This window comes from Rana temporaria, chromosome 3 (assembly GCF_905171775.1).
Source record: "Rana temporaria chromosome 3, aRanTem1.1, whole genome shotgun sequence".
In the NCBI taxonomy this organism is placed as follows: Eukaryota; Metazoa; Chordata; class Amphibia; order Anura; family Ranidae; genus Rana; species Rana temporaria.
Genome location: NC_053491.1, coordinates 427,712,905 through 427,726,786, shown reverse-complemented (window position 1 = coordinate 427,726,786; position 13,882 = coordinate 427,712,905). Strand labels below are relative to the sequence as shown.

At 44.8% G+C, this 13,882-nt stretch overlaps 1 protein-coding gene across 1 annotated transcript in view; it reads left to right on the top strand.

Moving 5' to 3' along the window:
- The window catches only part of WIZ (WIZ zinc finger), a 165,866-nt gene that overhangs the window by 113,282 nt on the left and 38,702 nt on the right, over positions 1 to 13,882 (top strand). The window contains exon 14 of the mRNA XM_040341722.1: positions 10,852 to 10,978. Coding sequence (XP_040197656.1) covers positions 10,852 to 10,978 — 127 coding nt within the window. The remainder of the gene's footprint in view (positions 1 to 10,851; positions 10,979 to 13,882) is intronic.

Here is a 13,882-nt window from a genome sequence, read left to right as displayed (position 1 = left end):
TGGCATAAGGCTCTTATGCCACGCATATCTTAGGCTGCATTCTTGCGATGGCCGCTAGGGGGCGCTCCCATTGTGCTCAGTGTATAGTATGCAAATTGCATACTAACACCGATTCACAATGTTGCGCGAGCCCTGCGTACGCAATTTACATTGTTTCCGTACGGCGTGTTTAGCGTAAGGCTGCCCCTTCTAATAGCAGGGGCAGCCAATGCTAAAGTATACCCGACGTTCCCGCGTCGCGATGTTCGATTTTTACATAATTTGCGTAAGTGATTCGTGAATGGCGCTGGACGCCATTTACGTATACTTTGAAGCAAATGACGTCCTTGCGACGTCATTTGCCGCAATGCACGTCGGGAAAGTTTCCCGACGGAGCATGCGCTCGGCGCGGGAGCGCGCCTAATTTAAATGATTCCCGCCCCCTACGGGATCATTTACATTAGGCGCCCTTACGCAGGGCAAGTTTACACAGCGCACACGCAATTTACGGAGCTACTGCTCCGTGAATCGCGGGTAGCGCAGTCAATTTGCGGGGGCTCAGGGCAAAAACGCTGCCCTGCACCTCCGCAAATAAGGGGCAATTCTACCTGAATCCGGGCCAAGGTTGCCTTTTTTGTGACTGTCGCCTCTGCAAGGTGTTTCTAAACTGCTTTATCCTGTAGGGAACCTTTCTTTTGTCCTATGGTGGTTTCCTCCTCCCACCCTTTAATTCAGATTTTATTTTTGAAATTTTTGAACAAATGTTTTTGAAACAAACAAAAGCAACCAAAAAAAAATAAAAATACTAACATTTAAACTAAGGTCAAATCACCATTCCAAACAGTATCAGCATTAGATCATCATCAAATTTTTCCCAAATATTTACAGATACTCAGAAGTACTCAGGAGCAAATAGTATATAAGAAAAAGTTTCTTTTTATTTCTTTGACAGGCCTTACCCCTTCACTAAAAACATACCCAATCTTAATTATAGATTTAAATTAGAATGTGATACATCTATCCATTTTCTCCATATTATTTCAAACTTTTGAGAGGTTTTGCATTGAGCCCAAGTGTGTTTTTCGAACATTACATATTTATCCTTTTCGCTAATCCAGTCCCCAAGGGTAGGAGGGTTGGGCGAAACCCAAGAGGATGCGATCAGTTTACGCAGGGCTCGACAAATCCCGGGCGCCAGGTCGCCATGGCGACTAGAAATAGGGTCCTGGCGACTTGAATTGGAGGGGGTGGAAAAAAAAAAAAAAAAAATTTTTTTTTTTTTTTTTTTTTTTGTGAGCTGGGGCCATCTGGTGGTGAGCCGTTGGTATTACAAGTTATTACCACCAGATGTGAGCTGGCGCCATCTGGTGGTGGCCGTTGGTATTACAAGTTAAGCATTACAAGTTAAACAGCAATTCTAATGTTGTTTTTCACTATTTTCACTGCCATCTTCTTCCCTCTAATTAGAACCCCCAAACATTATATATATTTTTTATCCTAACACCCTAGAGAATAAAATGGCGATCGTTGCAATACTTTCTGTCACGCAGTATTTGCGCAGCGGTCTTACAAGCGCACTTTTTTTGTGAAAAAATTACACTTTTTTAAATTAAAAAATAAGACAACAGTAAAGTTATCCCCATTTTTTTTAATATTATGAAAGATAATGTTACGCCAAGTAAATTCATACCCAACATGTCACGCTTCAAAATTGCGTCCGCTCGTGGAACAAACTTTTACCCTTTAAAATCTTCATAGGCGACGTTTAAAAAAAATCTACAGGTTGCATGTTTTGAGTTACAGAGAAGGTTTAGGGCTAGAATTATTGCTCTCGCTCTACCAATCGCGGCGATACCTCACGTGTGGTTTGAACACCGTTTACATATGCGGGCGCTGCTCACGTATGTGTTCGCTTCTGCGCGCAAGCTCGTCGGGACGGGGCGTGTTTTCTGGCTCCTAACTTTTTTACCTGGCTCCTAGATTCCAAGCAAATTTGTCAACCCCTGAGTTTACGTAATATAAATAGGGATCTCATAATGGCTACTGTCTGTTCACAATTCAGGCTATTCGAATTTACATAGTCCAAAAGACAAAAAACAGGATCTGGGGTCAGTATGGTATCATATACAGTTTTTACCGGGTCCAGCAGTTCTGCCAATAGCTGCGAAATAACTTCAGGCATCTCCAAAAGAGGTGAATAAAGGAGCCAGGAGATTGCACACATCTTGCACATTCTGAGTTTTCTCTCCTGTCTACCCTGTGCAACAACTCTGTGGTACAATAAACCTGATACAAAATAGAGTAACTCTACACAGCAAGCTGAACATTCTGTATTATTTGATTACATATGTCCCCTAGGGCAGTGATGGCGAACCATGCACTCTGCATTGTAGTTGACCACCATCCGAAATTTAGTTACAAAACATCTGGGGTGCCAATGTTTGCCATCACTGCCCTAGGGCCACATCAATTTCTGCCTCCCATCGTTGCCTACATGGAACAGTAAAATTAAAAAGCTTATCAGATAACAATCGTGTATTAACCTTAGTAATAAGGCCCTTCGTAGTATTTGCACTAACTATGCTATCCAAAATAGGAACAGAAAAAAAAAGGGGGACCATTGGGGCCAAACCTTGAATCTTCAAGGCATATCTTAGTAAATATAAAAAAAAAACATTGTTGATCTAGATTATTTTCAATACAAATTTGCTGATACAACTGTACTCTGATGGAGTCTGGAAAATGTATCAGGCCAGTAAACCCCCCCCCCCATAGTACTGTCATCTGCCCCATTTACATTATCCCCCCACAATACTGTCCTAAGCCCCCCCCCCACATATTACGGTCTTCATTGCCCCCCACAGTACATTTCTCAGTCCTCCTCCACATCACTGTGCTCAGCCCCCAACTTTAATGTCCTCAGGTCCCACCACATTCCAAGAGGCCCCTACAGCAAAAGTAAAGTAGCTGCAGGAATATCTGGCAAGTACTGGCTGTGTGGTACATGTGACAACAATCTCTTTTTGGCCATAATTCCAAAAGATAGGTTTGGCGCAAAAACACTGCACATCACCAAAAGACCACCATACCCACAGTGAAGCATGGTGGTGGTAGCATCATGCTTTGGGGCTGTTTTTCGTCAGTTGGAACAGGGGCCTTTGTCAAGGTAGAGGGAATTATGAACAGTTCCAAATACCAGTCAATCTTGGCACAAAACCTTCACGCTTCTGCTAGAAAGCTAAACATGAAGAGGAACTTCATCTTTCAGCATACCAACGACTCAAAGCACACATCCAAATCAACAAAGGAATGGCTTCACCAGAAGAAGATTAAAGTTTTGAAATGGCCCAGCCAAAGCCCAGACCTGAATCTGATTGAAAATCTGTGGGGTGATCTGAAGAGGGCTATGCAAAGGAGATGGCCTCACAATCTGACAGATTTGGAGTGTTTTTGCAAGGAAGAGTGTGCAAATATTGCCTAGTCAAGATGTGCCATACTGATAGACTCAGGCCTCGTACACACGACAGAGTTTCTCGGCAGAATTCGGCGAGAAACTCGGTCAGAGCCGGATTCTGCCGAGAAACTCTGTCGTCTGTACACTTTTGGCCCGATGGAGCCGCCGAGGAACTCGTCGAGAAAATAGAGAACATGTTCTCTATTTTCTCATTGTTCTATGGGAGAAGGCGGCCCGCCGAGCTCCTCGGCGGCTTCATCCCTGAACTCGACGAGGAACTCGATGTGTTTGGCACGTCGAGTTCCTCTGTCGTGTGTACGAGGCCTCATACTCAAAAAGACAGAGTGCTGTAATAAAATAAAAAGGTGCTTCAACAAAGTATTACTTCAAGGGTGTTCACACTTATTCAACCATATATTTTTTTTTTTACTTCCCTCCACCTAAAAGATTTGTACAGTGTATAGGTCACATTAAAAGGTGGAAAATGTTCTGAAATGATTTATCTTTGCTTCATTTTTTTACATCACAGAAACCTGACATTTTGACCGAGGTGTGTAGACTTTTTATATCCACTGTAGGTGGAGCAGATGCTGTCTATTATTCATGTATTCCTAAAAAAAAATTACAACTTAACAAAAAAAAAAAAACTTTGTGATACGGCACTGCTTTAATTTAACTGACAATTGTGCGATCATGCGACACCGTACCCAAATAAAATGTATGTCCTTTTTCCCCCCCACAAATAGAGCTTTCTTTTGGGGGTATTTGATCACCTCTGAGGTTTTTATTTTTTGCGCTATAAACAAAAAAAGCAACAATTTTTAAAAAAATATATATTTTTTACTTTCTGCTATAAAACATATATTATAATAATAAACATCCTTAGCGTACATTGATTGGTTTGCACAAAAGTGATTGCGTCTACAAACTACGGCATATTTTTATGGCATTTTTTTTTTTTTACTAGTAATGGTGGCGTTCATCGATTTTTAGTGGGACTACCACATTGTGGCGGACAAATCGGACACATGACATTTTTGACACTTTTTTGGGAACCAGTGACACCAATACAATGATCAGTGCTAAAAATATGCACCGTTACTGTACTAATGACACTGGCAGGAAAGGGGTTAACATCAGGGGCGATCAAAGGGTTAAATGCTTCCCTAGGGGATGCTTTCTAAAGCCTCACACGATCGGATTTCCATCAGACAAATCCGTGAAATTTTGTCCAAAGTGCGTTGGCTGTGAACTTGTTCTGCATACAGACGGCAGAAATTTTTCAGCTAACATACAGAAAACTACGTAGTTTTTCCGCTCTTTAGCGCCACCCTCTGGGCAACTTCTGCTAATGTTATCTTATGGTTAGCATTGGTTCGGAGCATGTGTGTTTGTACTTTGGATTTTAGTCCGACGGGTTTGTGTGCACATGATCGGATAATCCGACGGCACACATTTGTTGAAAAAATAAATGTTCCTGGACTGCCGCATTCTGATAGGTGATTTATTGAAACAAAATTAACAAAGGATAAAATCCAAAGCTGTATAACATCCAAAAATTCATGCAACACTGCAATCAATCGTAGAAAGTGGACATAGGGGACAAAAAAGCTAACATGTTTCACATCATGGATAGATGCTTAGTCATAGCTAGACTTACCGGTAACGTATTTCTACGAACCTTCCAGGATGGCACACCTGAGAGATGAGGGCTCCTCCCTACAGGAAACACAATCAATTGACAGCTTGTTATAAGTCCCCACCCTTCCCCTTGATACCCAGTATGAAAGTAATCCCAAACTGGTTCACAAGGGACAGTTCCGTATAGGTACTTACCACCTAGCGTTTGGCTTATGTTTTCCCTCCACTTAGGGTGGGAAGTAGGCCTGTCGTTCGTAGAAGTACCATTATCGGTACGTCTAATGTAGGTTTTCTCCTATGACCTTCCAGGATGGCACACCTGAGAGGATAATCAGGTAACCACAGGCCTACCTTCAGGGTGGGACCACAGCTTGTAGGACCTTTCGACCGAAAGCCAAGTCTTGCTGTGACAACATTTCCACACGATAGTGCTTCAGAAAAGTATGTTGACTGGACCAGGTGGCCTCACTGCGGATTTGCTCCCAGGAGGCCCCTGCTTTCTCAGCCCAGGAAGTTGCTAGACATCTGGTTGAATGAGCTTTGATTTTAGCTGGAGCTGGGATCCCAGAGCATACAAAAGCCCTGGAGATAGCTTCTCTTATCCATCTGGAGACTGAGGCTTTTGAGGCCTGAAGTCCCTTCCTGGGCCCAGCATACAGAATTAGTAGGCGATTGGATCTCCTAAAATTCTTTGTTCTTCTTACATCTAGACAATGAAATATCTTTTCTTTCTCGTTTTTTGGCTCATCACAAAAGGACGGCAATATTATGTCTTGCGTCCTATGAAATAAGGATGCTACTTTTGGTAGGTACAAGGGACAGCGCATGCAGATCCCCTACCCTCCTGGCTGTAGTAATTGCTAACAAAAAAGCAAATTTTAAAGTTAAAAACTTAAAGGGAACCTCTTCTACAGTTGCTTTGACAGTTGCCAGCAGTTCCGTTTGCATGTATGAAAATAATCTTTTCATCATTGCAGCAGCCTCCTTCCCTGCTAAATTATTGATACATTTATAGCAAAAGGGCTTTGAGTGGGACTTTGGGACTTTATCCTTGCAGTTCCCACATTTTTTTGAGGAACTATGCCCTGTTTCGGCAGGAGACTGTACTGAGGCCTCCTGGGTTCCGCTGGGGGATTCTGTAAGACAAAAGATATAACACATATGCTAACATTACTCTGTCTTCCCCTAAGACTGCAGGTTTGTACTGGGGAGGGGAAAGGGTAAGTTGAGAAGTGAAATCCAGTTCCTGTTCTGGCTGGCCCTGTGATCTCAGTCCCTTGGTAGCCAGGACCTCTCATTCCCTTTCCAAGGGGGGTTTTACTCACCGTTCCCCGACCTGGATTTGCCTGCAGTCGCATTTGCCTTCCTCTTGTACCATGAGGAGGTTGACTGGGTCCTGGGCTGCTGGAACCGCTAGAGGGCCTGGTACAGCAAGCCGACCGCTTCCACCGCCTTGCTTTCCACGCTGTCTCCCAGCATTCTAACACTTGCGGGTTGTACTGTGTCTGCGGCGCCGCCCACTTCCTGTCATGTGGCTGTGCTCAGAACGAGGCTTGGAGCTCAGTTCTTCCTCCTAGGAAAACCCAGAAGTGAAGAGAGTAGCTTAATGTCAGCGTTTTTGAAATACAGCAATGGCGCGCACTCCCTGCGGCCAGAGCGCTGGTGCACGCCTGGGGCGATCTGTGAGAAGCACAAAGCCTGTAGGTTAGTTCAGCCCTCCCCGGCCTCCCTAAAACCTGTCTCAACAGGGGTACCATTAGACCCTCCCCGGTCTTTTAGGTCTTAAGCAAAACAAACATGTCGCTGTGTTCGGGAGAAACACAATCAATACTGGGGATCAAGGGGAAGGGTGGGGACTTATAACAAACTGTCAATTGATTGTGTTTCCTGTAGGGAGGAGCCCTCATCTCTCAGGTGTGCTGACCTGGAAGGTCATAGGAGAAATTGTGTTTTTCCTATATCTTACATATTCCTCTCTAAAAACGCTTATAAACCAAAATGTGCATAAACTCAGATTACAGTTTTTACACGCATTTACAAGCATTTGGCATTTGAAATGCCAGTAAACTCCAGTCATGAATGGGATTCATCTGCTTTCATAAAAATGCCAGTAACCTCAACTGCCTCTAAACTCCTATAAATGCCTGAGTGTACATGTATGAAGATATCAGAGGAGAGAAAAAAAACACCCAACTGCTCCTAAACATTTATCAGCTGCAGTGTACATGAGGCCTTAGTATAATGCCTTAGTATAATGCCAAGGACGTTTACTGCAATAGACAAAGCATGCAAAATGAGGAACAATTACATGGGACATACTAAAAGGAATGACAGGAAGAAATGCCGATAGACTTGAAACCACTTGCCGACCAGCCGTTGCAGTTTTACTAAGGCAACATGGCTCGGCTGGGCGAAATTACATTATGTTACTTCGCTTCGCCCTGTGGCCACTAGGGGCGCGCGTCGCTGGCCCCCGGAGCCGATACGAGTGCTCAGCAGGCGTGATGACCACCGGCACCAGAGATCGCTCGTGACACAGCGAGAATCGGGATCTGTGTGTGTGTAAACACACAGATCCCGGTTCTCTTAGGGGAGAAATGACTGATCGTCTGTTTATACAATGCATGAACAGCGATCTGTCATTTCCCCTAGTAAGTTCCATTCCCCTTCAGATAGAACATGCAGAGGGAACACAAATAACCCCTTGATCATCCCCTAGTGTTAACCCCTTCCCTGCCAGTAGAGCTGCACAATTAATCGTTAAAAAATCGTGATCTCGATTCAACCCCCCTGACGATCTCGAATGCAGAGTTTGCGATTCTTTCATATAACAAGTGGAGAGACTATCTGCTCACTCAGCTGTCAAAAGAAAATATCTGGGCAGTCTGCCAAGTTCTTAACAGGAAACATTGTAACTAACCTTCCTTCTTAGATCAAAGGGATAAACTTTTGTGTAAAGAATAAACCAAGTTTGTAATAACATGAAACGTTGTAACTAACTTCCTTCTTAGGCCCCTTTCACATTGAGGCGTTTTTCATGCGGTACAGCGCTAAAAATAGCGCTGCTATACCGCATGAAAAAACCTGCCCTGTAGTGTTCAATGTGAAAGCCCGAAGGCTTTCACATTGAAGCGGTGCGCTAGCAGGAGTGCTCCAAAAGTCCTGCTAGCCGCATCTTTACCGCGGTATAGGAGCGGTTTGTTCACCGCTCCTATACCGTGCCTTCCCATTGAAATCAATGGGAAAGCGTGGTAATACCCCCCGCAACGCGGGCGGTATTAACCCTTTTTCGGCCGCTAGCGGGGGTTAAAACCTCACCACTAGCGCCCGAATATCGCGGTAAATACGACGGTATAGCCGCGCTACAAATAGCGCGGCTATACCGTCACCGCGGCTCCACGCCTCAATGTGAAAGAGGTCTAAGAGCAAACTTGTGTGTGTAAATGCAGGAAGTTTAACCACTTAAAGTCTAAATCTTTTTCTGACACTTGTTTCTTAAAGTGGAGTTCCACCCAAAAATTGAACGTCCATTTTTTGGAACCCTCCCCCCCTCCGGTGTCACATTTGGCACCTTTCAGGGGGTAGGGGGAGAAGATACCTGTCCAATACATAGATCACCTCGGTGATCTACGCCACTTTCGGCACCTACTCTGTGCCCCTGCTGTCTTCTGGGAGACACACAGCTCCCAGAACACAGCGGGGACCAGTGAAGACGCGCAGCGCTACTCACGAAGTAGGGAACCGGAAAGTGAAGCCACAGCGCTTCATTTCATGATTCCGTCACCGAGGATGGCAGCAGGGGCAGCCCAGAGATTGCTCGGCCTCGGCTGTCAACATCGCAGGCACCATGGACAGGTAAGTGTCCATATATTAAAAGTCAGCAGCTGCTGTATTTGTAGCTGCTGGCTTTTAATATATATATATAAAAAAAAATTAAGTGGGACCTCCGCTTTGTTTTTTTATCCAACAAGGTTTTATTCAGTTTTTTAGGAGGTACAGAGCATACATAGTCCCCTTTACAATGCGGGGAAAAAACAACATCGTTACATACACACATTTCAAATCTAATCCGGAGTCAAAGCCTACCATCTCACCATACATCTCCATATTCTCCCTTACATTAGAGCACATAAAACATATCTCACCCAACATTAATGCCCAATAGTCTATCAGTCACCAAGTCCAACGGGGCCAATCCCGGTGATCTGCCGATATGGTTCCGGCTATCGTGAAAGTTCCTGAGCAGGCGCACTATGATCTGCCGATATGGTTCCGGCTAACGAGAAAGTTCCTTTAAGGAGTGCGCAGGAGCAGACTTGCCAACGGAAATCTTCGAACCTCGGCCGGCATCCAGGGCAACGTGGATTTCGAGGAAAGTGGCCAGTCGGCCTCACGTCCTCGCTCGGCCTCCTGGCTCTTTTTTAAACATCCTCCAATCCATGGGGATGTTAAAGAATGAGCCTGGATGCCGGGCGAGGTTCGAAGATTTCCGTCGGCAAGTTTGCACCTGCGCAGTCCTTGAAGGAACTTCCCCGTTAGGGGAACCTTAAGGACAAGTCACCGGCACATCCAGCCATCCTGCCCATAACTTCTCGAACTTATGAACATTACCCCTATGCTGATATATCATTTTCTCCATTCTCAGCACTGTCCCAATATTAGCAATCCATTCTGTCAAGGTCGGGGGAGCCTCCTCCGCTTTAAGTTAAAATCAATATTTTTTGCTAGAAAATGACTTAGAACCCCCAAACATTATACTGTATATATATTTTATCATAGACCCTGGGGAATAAAAAGGCAATTGCTGCAATATTTTATGTCACACTGCATTTGCCCAGCGGTTTTTCAAATGCAATTTTTTGGGGGAAAAAAAATACACTTCAACGAATAAAAAAACAAACAGTAAAGTTATCCCAATTTTTTTTTGTTTTAATGTGAAAGATAATACGCCACAAAAATTTGGATCTATCTATTATGCAAAAAAATTTGTGATTCTCATTTTAGCCAGAATCGTGCAGCCCTACCTGCCAGTGACATTTGTACAGCAATTGTATTTGCATTTTTATAGCACTGATCGCTGTAAAAATTGTCAATGGTCACAAAAATACATCAAGTGTCCGATGTGTCTGCCATAATAGCGCAGTCATGATAAAAATCGCAGATCGCCGCCATTACTAGTAAAAAAAAAAAATTATATATATATATATATATATATATATATAAAAATGCCATAATTATATTACCTATTGGGCTGAAGTGGTTATTAGACATTCCATTATTCTCTATGGGCATTCCTTTTAGAAAACAGAAAATTGTATAAATACCATCATTTTCCTTTTTATATAAAATATAGAGGGACGCTCAGGTAGGATACGTGTAATTACATGCTAGAATTGTGTTAACAATGGGCCAACAGCTTTGAAAACGATGATTTTGGTCTACATGGTGAAACATCTGTATCACTATGACAACCAAACAGCTAAAACGATCAGAGTGGTCACCCATAGCTTTGTGGACACCTCCATGAACACAGGTTTTTAGTCAGACAACTCCCCCCGCCCTCTGAATACACTACACACGATATTTCCGCGTTCTTACAACTCTGAAGCACCTAGGATAACACACGTAATGACACAACTTCCTCCACACGGCTCTGCGCCATGTCTGCCCCCTCTCTCTCCCTCACCTCACACCACACCAATCATGGCCGAAGGGGCTTCGCGCAGCTCCAGGACGTCATATCCCTTTCCTGCAGCCAATAGCGCACGAGCTTTCAGTTTACGCCAGCAACGGATGCCGAGTCGACCAATGGGCGCGGTGTGCTCGAGGTGTGCTGTGCGCAGGCGCAGTGGCTGCTCTGGAAGTTGTTCCCCCGTGCTGTGGACATGGATGGCGGTAATAGAGGTGAGGATGGGAGTTCAGGGGGTGATTACTGGCAGGGGGTGGGATGCGGGGCTCTCAGTTGGAGTGGGAGTGCGGCATGAAAGGAATGCAGGAAGTTGTGGCTTCTATTGGAGAGGGCTCAGTATAAAGGAGAAGTGTATGATTGATCATAGGAAATCTGCTTCCTGCTGGGCCTCCCTCATCATTTTGGAGTTTTAAAAAACCCTCACCTTGTAATGCAACAGCTGCTGTATGTTGTCTGACTGGTCAGTGATTTGGTCTCCATGGAAACGCAAGCATCGGGGTGTCCTCTTCAGCCTGGTGCCTACTCACCCAAAAGCTCCATAGGCTGTGATTGGTTTCTGCCTTTTCTGTTAAGCTATACGGTGAAGGGCGTCAATTGCAACCTACCGGGCACCAAGCTGAAGAGGACATCTTAGTCTTGTGTTTCTTCGAAAACCAGATCACTGACTGGTCAATCATCGATATGCCACCATCTGGGTGTCCTCTTCATCTTGGCACCTACACGGGCAGTAGCCCCATAGGTTGGAACTGATCTTTCTCCTCCGTTAAGGTATAGGGCGAAGGGCATCAAATACAGCAAGTGTCGGGACAAGGTCGTCCAGCGTCCAGGGCAGAGATGTCACATTGCACTCTCCCCACGTCCCTTGGGGCTAAGGTCAGGGCTCCCCTATCCCTGCAATAAACCATTACGCCCAGGGCAGCCGACCCCCTTGTCCCGACTCTGATTAAAACTTACAGGGAGCCAAGCTGAAGAGGACGTCTTGGCACTTGTGTTTCTTCAGAAACCAGATCACTGACTAGTCAATCAAGGAAACGCATGCTCCTGGGGGTACTCTTCAGCCTGGCGCCTACACGCCCTGTACCCACATAGGCTGTAAATTGGTTTCTGCCTATTCTGTTATGGTATACGGCAAAGGGCGTCAACTACAGGGCGCCAAGCCGAAGAGGACATCTCAGTCTTGTGTTTCTTCAGAAACCAGATCACTGACTAGTCAATCAAGGAAACGCATGCTCCTGGGGGTACTCTTCAGCCTGGCGCCTACACGCCCTGTACCCACATAGGCTGTAAATTGGTTTCTGCCTATTCTGTTAAGGTAGACGGCAAAGGGCATCAACTACAGTCTACAGGGCGCCAAGCCGAAGAGGACATCTCAGTCTTGTGTTTCTTCAGAAACCAGTTAACTGACTGGTCGATCATAGAAATGCAAGCACCCGGGTGTCCTCTTCAGCCTGACACCTACACAGCCAGTAGCCCCATAGGTTGGAACTGATCTTTTTCTCCTCTGTTAAGGCATAGTGTGAAGGGCATCAATTAAAGACTACGGGGCTACAGGTTATCAAGCTGTAGAAGGAGGTCTTGGCATGTGTGTTTCTTCGAAAACCAGATCGCTGACTGGTCGGTTATAGAAACGCAAGCACCTGGGTGTCCCCTTCAGCCTGCACGCTCAGTAGACCCATGGTAATTGATTTCCACATCTCCCGCCAACCTATAGGTTGATGGGTGTCTGTTACAGCCAACAGGGCACAGAGTGGACATCTCAGTACTCGCAATTCTTTGAAAACCAGACCACTAACCGCGTGGGCAGTTTATAGCAGCTCCTGCGTTGGGAGGCTAGTATTTTTACTCTAAAAAGATTAGAGAGAGCTATCGGGAGCATGTTTCTATTAAATGTATCATACACTCTTTACTATTATAGAGGGTTTATAAAGTACCTACAGTTAGAATAGCGCTTTACAAAATAGAGAGACTTGGTACCAGTAAAATATAATTTGAGACAAGAGGGTGAGAAAAGCCTTGCTTGTGAGGACTTACAATCTAAAGCAGACTTTTTCAACCAGGGTTCCTCCAGAGGTTGCCAGTGTTCTTGGGTAATGAGCAAATTCTTCCACTCGGATGAGTAACCACTGACACCAGTCAACTTCTCTCTAAAAAGGGGGAGGAGTTATTCTCAATGATCACAAACGTAAGGAGCATTCTCCCCGCTGACCATCGTGCTGATTTACTGTGAGCTGTAGATACAGTAATTATTAGTAGGGGTTCCCTGAGACCAAAAAGTTATTTCAAGGGTTTGCCCATGTTAAAAAGGTTGACAAATGCGGATTTAAACAGAAGGGGAAGTGCCACAAAGGGAAAAACTATGTGGAGATGAGTTGATGGAGAAAATAAAATTGCAGTTCTTAGATGGAGGCGGGATAGGTATCCCTAACGAGATGAGTTTTCGGGGATCATCTAAAAGGTTTACAGAGTAGGAGATAGCCGAATAGATTGAGGTAGGGAGTTCCAAAGTAAGAAGGTGACAAGGGAGATAAAGAGCAGGAGGTCCTGGGATAAGTGAAAAGGACAGTTCGGGTGATATTTATTGAGGCAGGGAGTTCCAGAGAATAGGAGATGCTCTGGAGAGGTCCTGCAGGCATGGAAGGAGGTGATAAAGAGCAGGAGGTCCTGGAAGGAGCGAAAAGGACAGTTCAGGTGATATTTATTGAGGTAGGGAGTTCGAGAGAATAGGAGATGCTCCTAGAGAGGTCCTGGAAGCAGCTATGGGGGGGAGGTGACAAGGGACATAAAGAGCAGGAGTGAAAAGGATAGTTTGGATGATATTTTAGGATGAGGCTGGTGGTGTAGCTGGGGCAGAGTTGAGGTTGGCTTTGTAAGTTGTTAATATTTTGAATTGTATTTTTCGGGAGCCAGTGGAGGGATTGGCGGAGAGGGGAGACACACTGAATGGCTGCTAAGATGGATAAGTCTAGCAGTAGGGTTCATGATTGAGAGAAGGGGAGTGAGCTAACCTTGTGTTGTGTAGAGGTATGCCAGTGGGGAGGGAGTTGAGATAGTCAAGGCGAAAAGTGACAAGAATGCATTAGTAACATGGTGGGGGTCATTAGTTAAGAAAAGTCGAATTT